General features: G+C 37.2%; 1 protein-coding gene across 10 annotated transcripts in view; it reads left to right on the top strand.

Moving 5' to 3' along the window:
• Nucleotides 1-22645, top strand: part of ank2a (ankyrin 2a, neuronal) — an 80851-nt gene that overhangs the window by 12652 nt on the left and 45554 nt on the right. For 7 of the 10 annotated variants that reach the window (XM_056236142.1, XM_056236147.1, XM_056236146.1 and 4 more), the window contains exons 1-5: nt 9311-9501; nt 18470-18571; nt 21460-21558; nt 22240-22338; nt 22466-22564. In XM_056236142.1, coding sequence (XP_056092117.1) covers nt 9376-9501; nt 18470-18571; nt 21460-21558; nt 22240-22338; nt 22466-22564 — 525 coding nt within the window. In that variant the 5' untranslated portion in view covers nt 9311-9375. Of the gene's footprint in view, nt 1-9302; nt 9502-18469; nt 18572-21459; nt 21559-22239; nt 22339-22465; nt 22565-22645 lie in introns of those variants that run through there. The other 3 variants (XM_056236152.1, XM_056236151.1, XM_056236144.1) reach the window with 3 other exon arrangements.

Genomic DNA, 22645 nt, shown 5'->3' on the forward strand with positions numbered 1-22645 from the left:
AACTATCTTCTCTATTGGATTCAAAAATACCTTGCACAGCACCATGATGTGTATTTAGACATGTTTTACATCCTATGAACAATGCTTATTTTCATCCTTTATACGACAATTACACTCACGATAGCTCCAGTGATGTGATTGTGTTTGCTTTCTCCAGTTCGAACGCATCAACTGGACACACTGCACATGCACTGAGGTTGTCTTTAGAGTAATGCACATGTAAATGTGAATCGGATCGCAAAGTTCAGGGTTCATAGAACTTTCAGAATCTGAAATCAGATTGGATTCATTCAGTTTGATGTAAATGAGTGCATATAAACTTACATATTTTGGCTTGCACAAAAAGACGGTATTGCCACAAAAAAAGACAAATTTGTTAGTGGTAGGGCGGATATTGTATTTTCAAATTACATCTACTGGAAGAGCATAGTCCTGTTTTGAGCAATGTGAATTTTGCAAGGGTATTCTCCAGAGTGCATCTGCATTTGTCTGTTTTCTCACTTTCTTGTTTCTCTCATTTTTATGGATCTCTCTCTCTCTCTCTCTCTCTCTCTCTCTCTCTCTCTCTCAGTGTGTGTTTGGGTGTGGTCTCTACTGATATAAACAGTCTGTGATAATTGATCCATTTATTTCTAGTGACATTTGAAAGCTTGACATTTACATTTACGCATTTGGCAGACACTTTTATCCAAAGCAACTAACATTGCATTTCAAGGTTCACATTTACATTCTCATCAGTTCTTGCTTTCCCTGGGAATCAAACCCATGACCTTGGCGTTGCAAGCACCAAACGCTCTACTGTTTGTGCTACAGAGAGGTTTCTGAGCAGTGTCTTGGTCTTGTAATGAAGAAATGTAAAGCAAATTCTCTAGAAATGGGAATTTGTACAGGCCTGTGTATAAGGAAAGAAAGAACAGGGTGGTTGCCTTCATGTCTAATATGGGCTGTAGTTAATGGGCAGAAAAGTGGGAGCAGAGGGGATCTACAAAAATGTATTATTTAAAAAGGTGATAACACTGAAAAGCAGAAATAAAGAAATTAATCAATAAACAAACTTACAACACAACTGAAAAGATAAAGGAATAGAAATGGAACTGATGAGATAAATACTGGGAAATAGGAGTCTACTGAATTAAAATGACAAACCAAATTGGATATTTTTTGAAGGGTTGAGCTAGTTTCAAAGCACTGTGGATTGCATTATAAAAGTATATTTGTCCATAAATTAGCTGTCTCTGATTTTGTCAGCATAATTGGTTGGCTACAGTTTCCAACATTGGAAGTGTGCTGCTTATGATGGCTCAGTAAGTTTTGAGGCTTTTTCAGAAATTGCAAGATGCTTTGTGTGCAGCGGATGTTGAGTCTTTAAAATTAGTATTTGTTTACAACAATGGGATTTGTGACTGCTGGTTTTTTTCCCCCCCGTTGTGTTGATTTTGTTGAAAGCTGATAATATTAAGGCTTATAAATAGTATATCTTTTCTTTATGCTAGTTTTCATTGTCAATATATAGCGAAATATTATTACAATTTAAAATATCATATATATTGGTTATTTATCAGCCAAAAATTCTATATTGCTGCATTTCTCCTGCTTCTGTACATCTAGTGCATTAGAATGATGGATTTGTGTAAAGAAACTGGATTGAGGGTTGACTGTGAGTGAGCTTTTATGAAAGATCGATGTGTTGACTAATGGCTTAATAACAAACACTATAAGAGTTTCAAGACCGATTAGGTTACAGATGATGTAAGTTGAAAAGTGCAGACTCCGCTATGAGACCATATTCATTGGCTGCATCATAACACACTATACACCCATAAACTTCTCTTATATTTAAGATTTGACTGGTTATCATTCACTTTTAGTGGAGATGTTTACCGCACAGTTACATCCAGACCTCCCAGGTTGATCATTACAATAGTTACCACTACAAATACATTGTTGATATCCATGTCCATGTATAAAGTTACTCTAAGTCACTTTAGATAAAAAAAAAGCATCTGTGAAATTACCATTACACACATGCAAAAAGCTCTCATTGTTTTACTGACACAGCACTATTTGCCATCCTCGGCAGCTGTGATGGGTGAAACATAAGCATCCTGGGTAATGATGTTCAATAAGTGTGGAGATGATGATAACCTGTTGTCCCCTGGGAGCATTGCTCTCTCCGCATGGATATTTGAGACCTGGCGCCTCAGCACACACTGCTCATGTTTATCACTGTATTGATTCTGTCCTCGTCTTGTCCGTTTATCAGCACTACAAGACCTGTTCAAGCTCAAATAACCATATGTCAAACATCTTGCTTGCTGTGTGGTGTTTTACACCACCTTTACAGCCTGATCCTTATCTGATTCATCACAAAGTCCAACTTAGGAAGTCAAAACTGCAACAGCCACATCCTGGCAACCACTCACAATTCTCTAGCATTGTGGCATAAATGTTTGTTTCAGACTTAGTATGTTGATTATTTAACTCTGAAATAGCTTATTTTGATCTGATTTACTTTGTCTAACCATAGACGAAAACCAAAAAGTTAAAGAAACTTGATTGATCTTCCCTTTTTGCCCTGCTTTTTGCTGTTTTTGTGTCTATGTTCAAGTTACACAGCTCTTCCTCTGCTCTGGAGACTATCGGTTGTCATAAAGGATCAATGCTTTATAGATTTTTTTTTTTTCTGCATCTGAACAGGTTCTGCTTCTGTTCAGTCTGTTGCTTTTACACATGAATAAATAACATGAGATGCAGCACGATTCATCTCGTTAAAGAAGAGAATCCCTTACTGGATTGTAACACCATCTGTAGTAAAGGAAATGTTTTTTTTTTTAATCATATTAAATAATCTGTAAAGGTGGTGGGATGGATGGCACTTTCCATGAATAGGGTAGGAAATCGGGCTTGTGTATCTGGTGAAACACACACACACACACACACACACAAGTAATGTCAAAGTGGTCTAAGGTAATTTGATACATTTTATTTTTTATTTGTGAGTTTTTTTAGGTAACACTTTAGTTTAGGGTCCAATTCTCACTATTAACTTAGCTTATCAGCATCCATATTACTAGGATATTGGCTGTTTATTATTTATAAAGCACATATTAATGCCTTATTCTACATGACCTTATTCTACATCCCATTATCCACTTCCTACCCAATTCCTAAACTTAACAACCTTGCTATATATTAATGAGTAATTAGGAGTTTGAGGCAAATGTCATTAATAGTTAGTTAATAGTGAGAATTGGGCCCTAATCTAAAGTTTTTTTTTTGTTTTTGTTAGATATTTCTACAGATTGTTAAAAACAAGACAGTTGTACTTATAGTTCATACATTTGCAAAATACTCTTCTATAACAAATGTTATAGTTTGTCCTATAGAAACCATAGTTTTATTGATCTAACTACGGTAGTGTCACCAACGCGTTACACCTGTTCTTGGTCAACAAATACCACCGTAACTATGGTTACTATTCACATACTGTGGTACATTTTCAGAGATCTTAGGTTCAGTATTGTATAGTTTGTATTACTGTATGTATCTTCTAGAATCTAGATGACCATATAGTGTGCAGTTTAACCACCAGATGTCAGTATGCTGATGTGTAATTCACTAAGGTGTAGTTACTTTTGGAGGCCAAAAGGTGGTGTAGAAGTATTTTTACTGAGACTGAGCTCTGTCAATTCCATGTATTAAACAAACGCATGCAGGGACCAAATTTCTGAAAATGTCCTCAAACTTATTATTACTCACTAACACTAACTATTGAAAACTTACATGTAAGGTCAATGGAAGTGATCCTCAGTAATATAGTGAAAACCATTAGTAAAATCCTTGTGAGATAAAGTGAAACAGGGTGCATTCAAATGCAGCCCATAGAGTTGAAAATGTCACATTCGATTGGATAGATATACTATTAAAATATTTTTGTGAACTTGGCAGAAGGTCTCAAAACATTTGCATATCCAAGTCAGTTCACAAAAAAAGCAAATGCAAATTCGACAATAAATAAATGTATTAATAAAAGCTTTAATTAATTAATATATTTTAAAATATTATTGCAATATTCCATTATTTAATAATACAGGCTTATATATATATATATATATATATATATACAGGTCCTTCTCAAAAAATTAGCATATTGTGATAAAGTTAATTATTTTCCATAATGTAATGATAAAAATTAAACTTTTATATATTTTAGATTCATTGCACACCAACTGAAATATTTCAGGTCTTTTATTGTTTTAATACTGATGATTTTGGCATACAGCTCATGAAAACCCCAAATTCCTGTCTCAAAAAATTTGCATATTTCATCCGACCAATAAAAGAAGTGTTTTTAATACAAAAAAAAAAGTCAACCTTCAAATAATTATGTTCAGTTATGCACTCGGGAATCTTTTTGCAGAAATGACTGCTTCAATGCGGCGTGGCATGGAGGCAATCAGCCTGTGGCACTGCTGAGGTGTTATGGAGGCCCAGGATGCTTCGATAGCGGCCTTAAGCTCATCCAGAGTGTTGGGTCTTGCGTCTCTCAACTTTCTCTTCACAATATCCCACAGATTCTCTATGGGGTTCAGGTCAGGAGAGCTGGCAGGCCAATTGAGCACTGTAATACCATGGTCAGTAAACCATTTACCAGTGGTTTTGGCACTGTGAGCAGGTGCCAGGTCGTGCTGAAAAATGAAATCTTCATCTCCATAAAGCTTTTCAGCAGATGGAAGCATAAAGTGCTCCAAAATCTCCTGATAGCTAGCTGCATTGACCCTGCCCTTGATAAAACACAGTGGACCAACACCAGCAGCTGACATGGCACCCCAGACCATCACTGACTGTGGGTACTTGACACTGGACTTCAGGCATTTTGGCATTTCCTTCTCCCCAGTCTTCCTCCAGACTCTGGCACCTTGATTTCCGAATGACATGCAAAACTGAGCAACAGTCCAGTGCTGCTTCTCTGTAGCCCAGGTCAGGCGCTTCTGCCGCTGTTTCTGGTTCAAAAGTGGCTTGACCTGGGGAATGCGGCACCTGTAGCCCATTTCCTGCACACGCCTGTGCACGGTGGCTCTGGATGTTTCTACTCCAGACTCAGTCCACTGCTTCCGCAGGTCCCCCAAGGTCTGGAATCGGTCCTTCTCCACAATCTTCCTCAGGGTCCGGTCACCTCTTCTCGTTGTGCAGCGTTTTTTGCCACACTTTTTCCTTCCCACAGACTTCCCACTGAGGTGCCTTGATACAGCACTCTGGGAACAGCCTATTTGTTCAGAAATTTCTTTCTGTCTTACCCTCTTGCTTGAGCGTGTCAATGATGGCCTTCTGGACAGCAGTCAGGTCGGCAGTCTTACCCATGATTGCGGTTTTGAGTAATGAAACAGGCTGGGAGTTTTTAAAAGCCTCAGGAATCTTTTGCAGGTGTTTAGAGTTAATTAGTTGATTCAGATGATTAGGTTAATAGCTTGTTTAGAGACCCTTTTCATTATATGCTAATTTTTTGAGACAGGAATTTTGGGTTTTCATGAGCTGTATGCCAAAATCATCAGTATTAAAACAATAAAAGACCTGAAATATTTCAGTTGGTGTGCAATGAATCTAAAATATATGAAAGTTACATTTTTATCATTACATTATGGAAAATAATGAACTTTATCACAATATGCTAATTTTTTGAGAAGGACCTGTATACTCAATTCACAATATACACTTCACACATTCAAACATGATTAAAATGCACACTACAACATGAATGTTAATTAGGTTATGCTTTGTGAATAGGATTAACACTGCCGATTAAAAGTTTATTGTTTTAAAAAAAGAAGTCTTTTATGATCACCAAAGCTGCATTTATAGATCAAAAATACAGGAAAAGAGGGGGGAAATATGTCCCCTGTGTATGATCAGCAGGTGCAGGATCAAAATGAAAGGAAAATCCACAAACTGTTTATACCCTTTATTTGTGAAATAAATCAGCTATGTTTCGAACAATAAAGGTGTCTGAAGGCTGAAGGTCTGGATCTTTATTGATCCAAAATATGCTGTTTTAATTTGCAAATAGAAAAATTGCAGATTTTCCTTAAAGGGGTGGTATAATGCCCCTTTTTACAATATGTAAAATAAGTCTCTGTTGTCCCCAGAGTGTTTATGTGAAATTTTTGCTCAAAATACCAAACAGATCATTTTTACAGCATTTTAAAATTGTCCCTTTTTGAGGGTCAGTAAAAAACACGTCGTTTTGTGTGTGTCCCTTTAAATGCAAATGAGCTGCTGCTCCCGGCACAGAGGGCGGAGCTTCAATAGCTTGTGTGTGTGTGTGTGTGTGTGTGTGTGTGTGTGTGTGTGTGTGTGTGTGTGTGTGTGTGTGTGTGTGTGTGTGTGTGTGTGTGTGTGTGTGTGTGTGTGTGTGTGTGTGTTAGCAGCTCCGATTACTTCACGCAGACAAGCACTAAAATGTCAGAAATGGTTCTGCCTTTTATGTTTTATGTTTAAACTTGGACAGTGATGGACTCAATAAGAAGTGACAACATGTAGAATGCAGCAGGACGTTTCTGAATGGCTAGTTGATGAATTTATGTTGCTGATGTGGAGTTAACTATCTTCAAGTCTTTGATTAGCATATTCTGTCATGATAATCTATAAAATCGCTGGTGTGGGAACTGTTGTAAGATGCCTACAGAGTGACATGCTATTGCATTTGTGTTACGTACTGTATTGCATGTGAAAAGACAGATGCGACAGCTTGAGCAGAGTCCCAAATGTGCTTTACTACTACAACTCTTCCTCTTCTCAACATGGACTGCGTGTTCCCGAGGGTGGGGTTTATGTAAATTTTAGTGTTAGTGATGTCACTAACCCGTTTGTTGTAGTCCTTAATTTCTTTAAAAGCAAATATCTTCCTTTGCCTTGAATTTTGAACGCTGTAACTTTGCAGATGTTGTTTATACTCAAACTGCAACATTACACACTAACTAAAGTTAGAAAGGTGAAATCATAATCAACCACCCCTTTAAAGGGTAACTCAACCCCTGGTCAGAGCCTGACTCCGCCCACTGGCAATATTTGAAAAATGCTGGAAAAGTGGGCAGAGCCCAGCGGAGGGGCGTGCTCCTGAGACCCACATCTCTCTGTAGGCAAGGGCGGGTTGAGCTGGTGCCTGCTTACATTCAACCTGAAGAGGGCAGCACTCAGAAGCATTTTACACCATATATTGTAGAATTAAAACACTTTATACCTAGCCTGGATGCCAGCCCGAACCCCGCCCACAACATTTTTTGGTTGGGAAGTTCGGTCTGGACTCGCTCCATTGAGGAGTAATTATGATCAGTCAAAAAATGTTCGGGCCAATCAAATTGCCAGGGCGGGCTTTATATGATGATGGACAGATGATCTGCAGGGACGTAATCATCACGTTATCAAAGAGCGCTTAACTGGTTTCCCTCAGAGATGACTGCCGCTGGAGAACTGAGATGTATAGATTCCGCTATCGCGTCTGTTGTAAAAGAAATCGACAGCGCATTCATTTTAATAGACGAACAGAGAACTGCAATCAAGGCATTTGTCGATCGGAAAGATGTGTTTGCCGTCCTTTCTACGGAATTCGGCAAAAGTTTAATTTATCAGCTGGCTCCGATGGTCACTAAGAAGATGGGACGCAATGAAAACCCTGTGGTCGTTGTGGTTTCTCCTTTGGGCGCACTCATAGAGGACCAAGTAAAAGAAGCAACACTCGTTATTTTACTTCTTCCAGCGTGCGTGCATTTGAGTTCTGTGGTTGACAACTGTGCTATGCAAAGTAGTTGACTTACTGCGTTGCTCTCATTGGTTGTAGGTCTATCCAATTGAGTGCAGAGTCTTTTTTTTTTTCCTGGTTCGGTAAAGACACGCCTCATAATCAAAGCCCTATGGAGCAGTATCAGACTCACATTCTGACTAGAATATGAGTATGACGAAGTCAGGCTGAGGCTACTTTATACCCAAATGTCAAAAAATTTACTTGAATCAATGAACAGCATTAATAAAGCCCCAGGCTTACACATCGTTAACTAAAAAAAAGTTGTTTTAGGGTTTAGTTACCCTTTTAAAAAAACTACTGCTAAGAAATATTATAGTTTAAAAACCAACTTTTTTCTATTTTAATATATTTTTAAATGCTATGGCAAAGCTGAATTTTCAGCAGCCATTAATCTAGCCTTCAGTGTCACCTGACCCTTCAGAAATCATTCTAATATACTGATTTGGTGCTCAAGAAACATTTCGTATTATTAACAATGTTGAAAAGAATCTTTTGTAACATTTAATATATATACTGTCACTTTACAGCAATTTAATGCATCCTTGCTAACAAAAATAAAACTACAAAAACAACAGCGACCCATAGTGTAGTTATGTTTAGACTATCCGGTCCACGAGAGTCAGAGGCGGCTTAAGGGAGATCCTTACTAAGGAATAGTGACCTTATAGTGACCATTATAGATTTCTTTCCTCATAGCATCTGCTGTAGTCATTTCACAGACCCCTTGAGATCCAAGGGGATTTATAGTACAATCCCCCTGCAGCATCCTACAGATTAAGTGCATTTCTTAATGGCACAATGGGGATGCCAAATGCCTTGCTTCTTGCTGTCATTGACCATCTGATCATCAGCCCTGGACATTTACCACAATGCCACACCACCTCACCAGGTTGGGTCTGTGACTTCAGTGTCGGAGCGTACCATTCCCCTCCAGGTGGATTTGAATATGTGGCTTGCATTGCTTTTCCCCCAGTGTATTCATTCCCAGTGCTTCTTGCTCTCCCCTGACAGCCTCCGCTGTGGTCTTCCCCAAACTCCTCCCCAGCTTCGAGGAGCACGCAATGTGCCACAGGTGTCCCTGTAGACCAGCTGTTTGTCATGCTCTTTGTCATTTGCGAAGCACACTCACATAGACTCAATCCTAAAGCTTTACTCGACACTAAAGCTGGATGCCTCTACATCTGGACAGGCAGGTCAGCCCTCTTCCTCTCTCTCTCTCTATTCCTAGTTCACACATGGCGATATAAATTCCGATTCAGCGATTGAGGCTTTTCTTTCTTCAATGGACCAGACTATCTCTCAGTGGGTGGGGAAAAGAGACAAACTGTTTGCACTGCAGAGATAATTCACAGTGGATCAGAGTTGTTAAGTTATTCCGAGTGAATTGTGGGAGGACCGTGGCAAAGAGCGTCTGTTATCACCTTATTCAGAAGGAGGCACATTAAAGAGCCATTGGGAAAAGCAGAACAAGGACTCCATCTGTTACTTTACATTAATATGATCCACTTTATGGGACTATTCCACATCTGAAGTGATAGAGGAGTACCTGTGTTGGGTTTTCTGTGGTTTTTGGCACCATGGCACACGCAGCAGCACACCTGAAAAAGGCACGGGAACTGGAACAACCTCCTGAGATAAAGGCTCTCGCCAAAGCCAGAGAGAAGCGCAGGAGACACAGAGAGAGAGCAGAGCGCAAACGCAAGGTATTAATGCTTACGAACCGTTAACAACAGTACTTAACCTCAACTTCATCCATGCAAGCTCAGATACAGCTGACCTATTGACCCTTGGTCACATTTAGGAGTGCATGCTGCTGTTTAAATAAATCTGCCGTTATTTCATTTGAAAGTGGGAATGTCAAAATCGTTTTGGAAGGCAAATAAGAATGAACACAAACAGCCCTAATAGTATAGTCAGTGTATTTGTAATGTGTACATATATTATCTAGTAATCTAGTTGTGTTGTTCTCCATATTTTAATTATTTATTCTTTGCGAATTGTTCATTTTTGTGCTTTTAGTGTTAGCGGATGTAAAGTAACTGTGATGAGAGTTAATCTCGCTATAGGATTCACATGCACAGAGGGTTTATGGAGGTCAAAGGGTATGATGATGTCATATATGGAATGTTACATATGGTGCATTCCAGTAATATCAGTGAAATTATGGGTGCTTTGTAAAACTTTGACCTGCTCTGCCTCAATTGTCATGCATATAAATAATTTAAGAATTATTAATAATTTGTTTGATCTCTTTCTAATGCATGCAAATGTTACAATTCAGCAGTCCCAGTCAGACAAAATATGCATGACTTTTTGTGCTACATCTAAAGATTTTTTTTACTTTTATTATTTTTATTAAATAATATTATATATATATATATATATATATACATACATATATATATATATATATATATATATATATATATACAGTATATTATTGATTTTTAAATAATTGTCATCTGTGTATAAGAATTTAACCCAGATATTACCTGCAGTAAAAAAATAATAAAACTTTTTATGGTTGCCTTTTTTTTTTTTTTTTTTATGCTGCAGATGAGCTGTGGGAATAAATCCTGTAGTCAGCTGTTCCGCACCTGTTTCCAGGGTTCTCAAGTTTTATCAAAAGCTTAGAGTGAGATCACATGCGGTTAGGGGAGGAGCCTAAATGGAGCCCCGCCCCCAATTTTACCCATTGTTCATAATTAACCAGCAAAAATTGAAATTATAACAATTGGTAAATCTGATAAATGACAGAGCAATTCATCACATCAAATATAGGCCTACTCTTTAATGTTATATTTCAAAATTAGGCTACAAATATATAACAAATTGCTCCAAAATGTTTGGAAAAACAAATATTTTTGCATTTTTCCCTGACATCTTTGAAAAATACAAATGCAATGGCAATGATTAGGCTAATGTATGTTTTGACAGGATATACAATATTACCAAGAGCACTCTGCTTTAGCCTTAATGTAGCCTAACTAGAAATACTATTAATACAGTATAATATAGAATTTAAAATAAACTGAAGAAATACATCTTCATTCCTTCCCATAGGCTACCCAATAACATTTCCTTAGCCAAACTGAGCCAAAGCTTTTGTCCTGGTTGCAAAGCAGTTGTAGAGTTTTTGACTGCATCAATAATGTATACGATGGGCTATATATTAAATGTTCTAGAACTTCTAGTCTAAAAATGTTAGGCGAGCTTTCTTCCAACTTACTTTCACCATCACGACGTGTGTTCGCGCGATGTCGCGGTGGCCGAACTTCCGTGTGTGTTCGCGGACTTCGCGCGTCTATAAGTTGCCTAGTAACAAACGCAATCTGGCCGAGATGCGGACGCGCTGGCGGCAGGAAACTTATCTTTGTGTGCATGCGCCTCGTATACAACGTTATATATAAAGCTTGCAGGACAACTTGGTTGGCATTGCCTTTTCAGCGTGAGAAATACACGGTGTGAGCGTGTGAACTGGTTGAATTGCGTGTGTCTCACGGCCAATGCGTGAGACTTGAGAACCCTGTGTTTCAGAGCACAGATACTGGAAGAGGCTTAGGAAATAGGATCATCTTTTATGCAAATTTGTCTCAAGCACAAAATATCATTATACATATGTAATGACATGACTTTTTGATATAATGTTTTAGTTTTAAGCTTGCAATGTGCCAAAGCACTTACCTGTTTTGATAGTGTTTTACTATATCAAAGATTGGATTTTTTTTAATTGCTAATTTATTCATTTTATTTTATTTAAAAATACAAGTTTAATTGGGGGAAGTATAACTGAGAAGTAGTGATGGAAAGATTGGACCAACTCTCTTGTTAAAGGAGAACTCATCTAGGAGAACGGTAGATGTGCAAGATATTAATAAAAATTCAGCCAGCTCACATACCTGTATTTACTTCCTGTTTTCGTTCGAAGTCCACAGTAGTCAATTGTTGAGTTCGCGCGCGAATTATTAGTTACCAATGATCGCGCGCGCGAACTCGACAATTTTGACTACTGTGGACTTCGAACGAAAACAGGAAGTAAATACAGGTATGTGAGCTGGCTGAATTAACATCATTTTTATTAATATCTTGCACATCTACTGCAGTCAGATTGACCGTGGTCACTCTTAATAACACCACTCACATGGCTGTGCACTTGTAATGACATATTAAGGTTGTTAAGAGGCTAAAAGCAGGTTTAGAACTTGCCCCATTGAAGTCAACAGGGGGCCAATTTTAAAAAGAGGATAACACGGTGTAGGCAACACCGATTTTTGTCGTTTTTGTCTGTACTGACAGCACTCCAAATGTACAAAAAAATGAGCTCAATGTTAAAATTGACCGGAGTTCTCCTTTAAATCTCTTTCAGCAAAATGAACTCTTTATTAAAATCATTTTGTTCAATGAATGGGATTACAGGTTGCAATTTAAATTGCCAAATTCCCCATCCCCTGGTCACACATAATCTTTGATCATATTCCAAATAAGTAAATCATTATAATACAGCCAAAAGATACATTATGAGGAAACGCAAATGATTAGTTCGCCTCAAGAGTATTTCATTCATGACGTTACAGACGCTATGAACTAATCATTCATGAAAGAAGAACAATTACTACTAAAGAGACCTGAAAAAGGGCAACTAGGAAGTGAAAGTGTTTGTCAGAACAGATGTGTAATAAAACATGTCCCTCACGTAATTTGTTAAGCTATTTGACCTGGATGACCTGTAGCAGCATATCATTACAATGTTTTCAGATGCCTATGAAACTAGAAATCTTTGAAGCAGGTTATCATAACTAAGATGCATAAGGACCAGAATTACAATTTGCATGTTGCAAACTTTCATTTACATATTGTAATTAACATGTATATGTATTTTTTTATTTAATTTTTATGTTTTGTACAATGTTATTTCCTCAAAAATACTGCTATTTTTTTAAATGACAACATAATGATATACTGTTAAAATGTTTGGGGTAAAAAAATCCTTTTTGAGAAAAAAAAAACCTTTTTGGAACAGTTTTTAAAAATACTGTTATTTAGCAAGGATGCGTTGAATTTAAAAAGCAAATACATTTATAATATTAAATATATATATAGCCTATATATATTTATAAAAAAAACACTGTACATTTTTTCATCTGTTCATCAACTGTCTATTCAAAACTTTTTTTCCCCACAAAAATGTTAAGTAGCACAACTGGTTTCAACATTGATAATAAGAATTGTTTCTTGAGCAGCAAATCAGCATATTCTAATGATTTCTGAAGGATTATGTGAGACTGAAGACTGGAGTAATGAATGCTGAAAATTCAGCTTTGCCATCGCAGGAATAAATTACATTTTTAAATGTATTAAAATAGAAAACAGTTATATATTCTAATAATAAATAAATACCGCCTTGGTGAGCATGAGAGACTTAATCATGTAAAAAGGAAAAAAAATCTAACAGACCCAAACTTTTGAACAATAGTTAATATATATATATATATATATATATATATATATATATACTGTATACATTTATTATTATTATTATTACATAATCATTGGTTACAGGTAGTATAGGCAATTTTTTTAAAACACTTTTTGTTATACTGGTTGAAACTCCCTGAAGCACTCTGAAGGAAGGGTGGGATCTCATGCATTAAAATCTAGCTTGCTATTACTAGCCTGTCTGAAATTGCCCATAGACATAATAAATACATAGACGCCCTATTGGCCGCTGGAGCGTACGTCAACGGCGCCGCCATATTGGGGATGGCAACTTTCCCATACCTCTCATACCGGGAATTGAGAAAAATGCCTGTTTTGTGCGCTGCTTGGGACTGTTCAAATCGCCGCACAATTTAAAACAGCTTTCGAGGAATTACCTTTCACAAGCAAGACTGAGCGTTTGTTTTTGGTTGTATTTGGTCATGATTTAATTAGTAATAGTAACGTTCAGAGGATACATTTAAAAATACTACTGTTATTGTGTCACGAAATGTAGTTTTAATAGTTTTTCAGTCGACAATGTAGTTGTTTAAAGCTCAAATATGTGGTTTGTTTATAAAGATAGTGCCTATTTAAAAATTTGATCTGACGCTTTCGGAGTTGTAAGATGCTATCACCGGGGCTCAGCGCTCGTCTACCCCGCCTGGAACAGCCGTACCTCGGCCAGTGCTTCTGAAGTTTTGCCGCTGGCTCGGATGTCTGTAGTCTAGTGGTTAAACATAAGATATAATTCGTCTTGTGTAACGGGCGATCTTTGGTCTCATTAATCTATAAATGGTTCCCTGGTAAATCGTTTTGGCTGAGGGCAAAGTGAAGTTTCATAACTTTATATTTAGGCTATTTTAACGTTGTATCCTGCAGCTGTATGTTTGACTGAAGCTACTTCTGTTATAATGGCTATTACTGATCAATAAAACTGAAATTTAACAAAAAAGAGTTAAATATTAAAGTCACTATTTAACTTATTTTTTTATTGTGTATTCTGTAATTGATATTTCTTATTCTATTGCTATAGTACTATTAATAAACTATATGCTATTATCAATATTTTTATGATTGTATTATTGTACTTATGATATTATATAATTATACTATTCATTACTATTTTATTTGCTGTATACTATTTGTTTATTTTATTGACTATTTACTATTACTTCTCACTTTATGTTTACTATTTGCATTGCACTATAGTTGTACCATAACATTATCATGTATGTATTATCATATGTATTATCATAAAGGATCCATCAGTTATCTTTGTTATTGCTAAAATCTGGTCAATCACAGAAAATCACACTTTTTCCACAATAAGAAAACTTATATCTCAGTATGGGGGTCTTCACCATTCTTATCCAAGAATAAAAAGCCAAATACATGACAAGCCTGAGCTTTGACCATTCTTTATAAAAAAAAAAATATTTTACAAGTCTAACTATCGAGATTTTAAATAACTAGAGATGGAACTTTTTGTACACCACATACAAACCACTGAAATCGGTTGATAAATGTAAAAACAGTTTGTTTTTATCCAGAAAAAACGCAGCTCACCCGTTTACTTACATTTGATTACAGTGCAGTCTTGCCCTCCGCAAAATGGCGGACCCGTTGACGTATCGCAGCAACGTTCCAAAGCGGCCAATAGGGTGTCTATGTATTTATTATGTCTATGAAATTGCCTACCCTACCTTTAACAGGGGGCATAGCATTGATCAGGGCAGTCAATGGCAAGTCAATATGTCTGTAGTGGAAGTCTACCTAGTGCTGAATCATAGTCTGATCAATGCTGACCACCTCGGGGCCAGAGATGACCCACAGACAGAGATGCCATCATGCCATTCGGTCTGATTCACTGTAGGCATCACTATAGCTGTGTAATCTTGGTTTTACTCCTCATGGATAGTGGTTATAAACTGCTTTGCAAGAGCCTTCGCTGAATTGAATAGCTGATATTCTTTAAGGATAAGAACCTCTTTTAGATGACGATCCATGATTTACATAGTCTTGCAAATATGTTGCATTTTAAACACTAGATGATAGGAAAACCAAGTTAACATCCTCTTGCTTCAGTCAAGACTTTTTGACTTCAGTTGTCCCGGTGGATGCACATTCCTGGACCTCAGGAGGAAAAGGACAGGTTTCCCAGCTGGCTCTTCCCCAGCAGGATTGCCCTTTGCTGGGCCTTGCTCTGTCTGCCTGAGCCTGGAGGGGTTAAAAATAGCCCAAGCCCTGGATCCCGGACAGGGCGGATATTTGGCCTGATATAGCAATGGGAGACACGTTAACGGCCGCAGTTGTCAGTCACAAAGCCAGGCGGGAAGTGAGACAAGACTGGAAAAGAAGAGGAGACAAGAGCCAAGAGGTCTACGCCTACGGGACACAGATTCTCTGTGACGCAGGGCAGGGATCAGAGAGAGCACATAAGAGATTATGTTCGGGACCTGAGGAGAAAGATAGACATGAAAGTTTGGGGGATTTTTGCATTAGCTGGATAGATGCTCTGATGCTGATAATTGAATGGGCTCCTGGGTACTACCTGAAGACTGAGGATAATGCAAACCCATAAAGCTAAGTGCATGTGAGGGAGTTGGAATCAATCTTCCGAAGAGCGATTTGATGTTCAGTGGTTTGTTATCACTGGAAAAGACACAGCAAGTGCGGAATCTATACGAAAGGTCCAGACATTGATGTAAAGTGTAGTGTTGTTTTTTGCAAAGCTTTGGGTCACTCTTTACCATGGGCAATGCGGCAATGTGTAGGGCGTGTGGTTCAGATAAAAGCCTGCGGACCATTGGAAGTGATCCATATCTGGACCATTGCTACAACTCTGTGGCAGATACCATGGTAAGGCAACCTTAATGGTTCAGTAGACATTTGTTGAGGGGATTTTCCTGCTAAAAAAACAAGACCAGCATATGTTGTTTGGGATGATGGAGTCAAAAACAGAACATTAAGAATCTTCTATTATTCTTTTAGTAAACATGGCAAGAGCAGTTAAGATCTCAATTAGAACATTCAACTTGTATGACTTTATTTCTTCGCTGGAACATAAAAGAAGATATTTTGAGAAATGGAAGGGGTTTTTGTTGTGTGTGCAATGGAAATCAATAGGTACTAAACTATTTGGTTACCAACATTCTTCAAAATATGTTCTTTTGTGTGACAGGTTTGGAACAATATGATGGTGAGTAAATGATAATATCTATCTATATATATATATATATTTGAGTGAACTATTTATTTAACTTGGAAATGTTTCAATAGGCTTCTTAGCTTAACCAGCAAGACTATTTGGTCAACTAGCGTCACCAGAAAGACCATGTTAATTGACTAGCTTCACCAAGATTTGGTCTGGCTGGTCTGACCAGCACCAAAGCAGCAATAACCAACAAAAACTGCTGGAAATATATATATTTTTTTCCAATTATTTTTGTATCAGTATTTTTAGACTTTTTAGCTGTTTAATTCATTTTTATGCTTGATTTTTATCAGCTTCTTCATTTAAGTACCTCAGGTAACATGATCATCACTAATGTAAAAGGCTTAATTAGTGTTATTCTTTTCTTTATTATTGTTCAAAAATGGTTTTTAGGTATGTATGTTTAACAGTTATCAACAGATTTTTCTTGCCCACATGAGCTCAAACAGTGGAGCATGTGTGCAGTTCATGAACGTCATGAACAAATGTATAGTTTCTGTTACCAATGGTTAAGTCTTATCCCACACATGTTAAAATGTGACCTCTCGACCTCAAAAGACGCAGAGGTCATGCCTCGAACATTTCGGTCAAGAGCCTGTGATGGCCTGACACATTAATGCTTCATGTTCTACATGACCTGAGAGGTACTGATTTATTTCCGGAGCTTGGCGCCAATTCTCTTTTCTTTTCTATTTTAAAATAAATAAATGCCTGAATGCTGGCTTGAACTGATAAAAAAAGCTTGACTTAGGCATATAAAAGAGGGTTCTGGAATTTTAAAGGTTTTAATATTTTCATAACAATACTGTCTGCATGTTTAAATACATTTTGTGCAGCTGTTGAAAGGTAATGTTGTACTGTCCCTGTCTACCTGCTCTTGTACATTGAGGATTTTGTGTTTGCATTGCACATGCAGGTTTTATTTGTCACAGTTGGGACTCTTATGTCAAGGGCTTTAAAAGGAACTGCTCTATAGTAGTACAAACCAACACTTGTTCGCTGATTGATGCCAAATCTGAAATTTGATCTTAGCATTAATTTTCTTCTTCGCATGGCAAGACTTTCAGTGCATAACCATACACACATTCAGATCTCTCTCTCTCTCTCTCTCTCTCTCTCTCTCTCTCTCTCTCTCTCTCTCTCTCTCTCTCTCTCTCTCTCTCTCTCTCTCTCTCTCTCTCTCTCTCTCTCTCTCTCTCTCTCTCTCTCTCTCTCTCTCTCTCTCTCTCTCTCTCTCCTCTGTGTGTGTGTGTGTGTGTCATGTCAGCTGCCTTCGTTCTGTTTTGCTGTCTATATTTAGCAGTCACAGTCAAACACAATTCTGATAAAAGGAGATACCTACACCCACTAAAATGATAAATTTCACATACATGCTGAGACATAAACGCATAGTATAAACTTTATGAATCCTGACAAATACTTGTTCAAAAGTTTGGGGTTGTATGAACTTTTTTTATGTTTTAAAAAAAAAAAGTCTCTTATGCTCACTTCAAAATGACAGGAAAACTGTAATATTATTACAATTTAAAATAATAGTTTTTCTATTATAATATTTTAAAATGTAATATATTCCTGTGATGCAATTCTGAATTTTCAGCATCATTACTCCAGTCTTCAGAGTCACATGATCCTTCAGAAACCATTCTGATTTGCTGCTCAAATTAGTTGGATTCATTGATGAATAGAATGTAACAATGTAAAAGTCTTTACTGTCACTTTTGATCAGTTTAATGCTTATTCATTTCTTTTAAAAGAATCTTACTGACCCCACATTTTTAAATGGTAATGTACATTATCAGAAGGACCATCCTTATTAGAAAAATTCAGATCTCACCCTATGTCATATTATGCAAGTAAAATGCGTTGCATTGATTTTGATCACTTGAATATTGCATTGTAATATCTCAATGTTTTACCAGAGCTGGGCTGATGTTTCTTAATATATATATATATTTTTTTATGGTGTGTTGTTTCTACAGTCGGACAGTAACACCAGCTTCCTGAGAGCAGCCAGAGCAGGAAATGTTGAAAAGGTGCTGGAGTTCCTCAAGAGCGGACAGGACATTTCTACATGCAACCAGGTAACTTGTTCCATGAACCAGGATTTCAGTGTTACAAAAAACAAGAAATGAATGCAATGTTTTCTCATCGGTTTCCTCAGCCTTAATTTACACTTATTTAAAGGCTGGCTTTGGAGACGATCTGAAGGGAGGGTGGGATCTTATGCTTTCAAAGCTAGCTTGCTATTGCTAGCCTCTCCGAAATTGCAGACACTACCTTTAATTCAAATAAATGCAACATTTGGAAGTTTTGCACATTGTTACAGTTCACTCAATTTTTACATTATGTATTTATATTAATATAATATAATCTATGGAGATAAAATATGTTGGGTAATGCTGAATTTTAAGGCCTATGTTTTCCAAGAAACAGGTCTTTTTTCTAGCTTAAGAGACATATTCTGACAACTCTGTGTTAGCTATGCACTCTTTAGAAAGTCCTAGTAGATTGTTCTTTGTGAGGGAAGGATAATCCTGATTATTAGAAATGCGCCTGCTTTTTTAGCACACATTGCTTTATGATGTTAGAGAGCCATACTGATTCCTGACAAATGCTGCATTGCCATCAGGACATCATCAGCTAGTTCTCTGCCAGGCAGTTCTTTCTAGTATATCAAAGGCTTTTTACTCATGCGTGTCTCTGGCAGCTGTTCACACTCCCGACCTTCTGTACCTTCTGCATAACCACTGTCACAGCAACACTGTGTTCAACCATTCCATGCAAACTACCCCTGGCATAATAACAATGCACGGATATCACCAAATATATTGAAGGCAAATGGATCTTTAATCTTAAAACGTGTGAAGTCAATACGGAACTGAAAATCAAACAGTCCTAAAATGCAAAAATGCACGTAAAATAAAACTTTATCCAGTCAGATATATGATAAAGCTAACTTTTATCAACGAACAGAAGATACCACATGCAATTACCATTCAACGAGGTTTGGCACAGGCGTGAACTACAAAATTGCCAAACAATAATCTTCATGGCACTGGTTTTTAGCAGGGTGTGCCAAATAAATATGATGCAAATGTAGTACTGAGTCATTATACTAGCAAACAAATACCCAGAAACCATGACCAACCCAGGGGAAAAAAGAGAAAGTACCTTAATATTACACTAACACTGGTTTAACAAGACTGTAGAATAAATGTAGAAGGCATGATTCACTAAGTTTGACAGTTTGTCCAAATTGAATAGCATATCTGCTGATTTATGATGAAAAGTTTGATTGTCTTTTTTTTTCTTTTTTTTTTTTGATTAAATGCAACGGGGTGTGATATTTTGTTATCAATGGCATTAAAAATAATAAAATACATTGTGGCTTGACTATCAAAATATGTTTTGGAATTTAAAATAGCAAAATGTATTAATGGAAGTGATGGTGACGGGTCTAATTAATCTAACATAATTTAATTTTATTCCAATGTTCAATTAGCCTGGGAAAACCCAGACAACTTCTGGCAAATTTAGATTTGCTCTGAAAGTTAGTCTGGCAAAGAGCTCATTCAAACCCATTTCCAATCCGCCGAAATCGCGGCACCAATCAGAAACGTTGGGGCGGGCTTTACACGATGACGACAGCGCTGGGATTTTGAAGCAGATTTTGTAGCCTACATTACAAAGATGGATGCCGCCATCGAACATCACTCGTTCGAATCAGCTATCACGTCTGTTTTAAGCGATTTGAACGTTTCGTTTTTGTTAAAAACCGAGCAAAGAACAACACTCTGCATACGTCACCTCCTTCATCGCTCTGATTGGTCTATCCGCGACGTCCGTTGGTGACGCCCCTCTGGAAAGGATTTGTCTATGACGCTTTGCCAGACCATAACTCAGTTACAACTGAGAATGGTCTGGTTTTAACCAGGCTAATGTTCAATTAAAATGGACTGAAATGACATCAGAGACAAATGTCATAGGGTTGCTGGGACCCCTTTATTATGTAGTGGGCTGAATTTGCCATTGCTACAAAGTATAATAGTTTTTTCCATGACATTTATCCATCATGATGTCATATGGAGTCGCCAGTAATGAGCATGTCAGCACAACAATGGACAAGCATTCCATGTTCTTTTCTCTAGAGTCCACTCTTCTAATCCTCACTGAGTGATATTGCAACATAATCTGCCCATGTTTTATCTGGGTTTTTTCTCTTTCCACTCTTTCACCGGAATCCCTCTCTCCGGATGCAAAAACTCATCCAGCTTTCATTATCTAAATAAATGAGATTAGAGTCTAGTTAATTCTCTCTGCTCTTACTGATGTGTCTGAATGTTAGCCACACTGCGTTACACAAGAGCTGTCATGATTTACCCATCAAACACGGAATGAGGTGCATTAGTAAATTAAGACAGGTGGCGATGTCTGAATTAGGGGAATGCTTATTTACAGCTCGAGAAAAAGAGATTAAACACTGAAATTCCACGTTTAATATGCAAGCATGATTTATTAATAGCATAAGTGACTTTGACATGATATAATGAAAATGACACATTTTACAATGGTTAAAATTCGCAACAATCTTTTTCTGATCATTGCACTGAAATAGAAAAAAGGCTGTTGCCAAATGTGATGAGAATAGACACAAAACACACAACATAAAACAAAATAAAACATAAAACAAAATAAACCAAGACTATATATATATTTCAAACTTTCTAATATATTTAACATATTAACCATAATCTTTAATCTTTTAATTAATCGTCTTAATTTTTTTTTCTAGAGCTATACATAACAATTTCCTATATTTAGTAATCAATCTAGAAAAAGCATATGAGTGATCTATTAGTGTAGAGTATAGGAACCATTTTGATTCTAGTATTACCCTTGTCAAATTTTCCTGCTATCTATCATTTGCACTAATAGAAAATGTATTAATCATGTCCCCCTTTGCACTTAGAATGGACTCAATGCGCTCCATCTAGCAGCCAAAGAGGGTCACGTGGGGCTGGTGGAGGAACTTCTGGAGAGGGGTGCGACCGTGGACTCTTCAACCAAGGTTAAGCACACATATACACTCACAAATTGGAGTGAGGGGTATGTGATTCCCAAATGGCTAGAGAGAGTAAATCTGATGGAATGTTAGTCATCCAGCACTGTGATATGATGAGTACAGTTGGACTCTGTTGACTCCTGTCATCTGACACACAGCCACAGGGCCAAACAGACACACCCACACAAGCCAGGAACTATAAACAAATGACCAGCAATCACACTGACAGCGGAGAGCTCTATACTGCAAGGACTTTTTTTTTTATTATGGACTAGATTCATAAAAGTCCTTTTTGCCTGATAAGATTTCTGTTATTTCATGCAAGCAGTGAGTGAATCAGGTCAAATGTCCCCTAAAGGTCCCCATTGGCAAATAGCTTTTCTTGTTTCAAGCACAAACTTCTCTGAATTGTTTTAGATTTGTGCAAGAAAATTTGATATTTTCTTTGAAAATCTCGTGATATCTAATGCAATTCTGCTTCTGAAGTAAAAGTTTCGATATCTTATTATAGATTTTTTTTTTTTAAATAATTTGTTGGGATATTTTGACTGTAAATCAAACCCACAAGACTAATTAATAATTTTTTCCAGCTTTTTTCAGTGTCGACCCTTTGTGATTCACACAAGTATGAACATACACGCACGCAAACAAGTGCACAATTAATATGTATCTCCCTTTCCTCTTCAGAAAGGGAACACTGCGTTACACATTGCTTGTCTGGCTGGGCAGAAAGAGGTTGCGAAGCTGTTGGTGAAAAGAGGAGCAGATGTAAACTCCCAATCGCAGGCGAGAAAAGCATAAATTATATAAATTATAATAATAATATACAATCAAATAATAATTCATTTAATTTAAGTATTATTTTATAAATTGTTATAATATTAAGCTTTACAGTACCTGTATGTTACTACAGAATGGCTTCAGTCCACTGTATATGGCTGCTCAAGAGAATCACCTGGATGTTGTGCGATATCTTCTGGAAAATGGTGGAAACCAGAGCACAGCCACAGAGGTTTGTGATTGCGAGTGTTGTGTGTGTGTGTGTGTGTGTGTGTGTGTGTGTGTGTGTGTGTGTGTGTGTTTCTAATCTTTG

The sequence above is a fragment of the Rhinichthys klamathensis genome, unplaced genomic scaffold (genome assembly GCF_029890125.1).
Source record: "Rhinichthys klamathensis goyatoka isolate OS25496 unplaced genomic scaffold, OSU_Roscu_1.1 h1tg000440l_1, whole genome shotgun sequence".
Classification (NCBI taxonomy): Eukaryota; Metazoa; Chordata; class Actinopteri; order Cypriniformes; family Leuciscidae; genus Rhinichthys; species Rhinichthys klamathensis.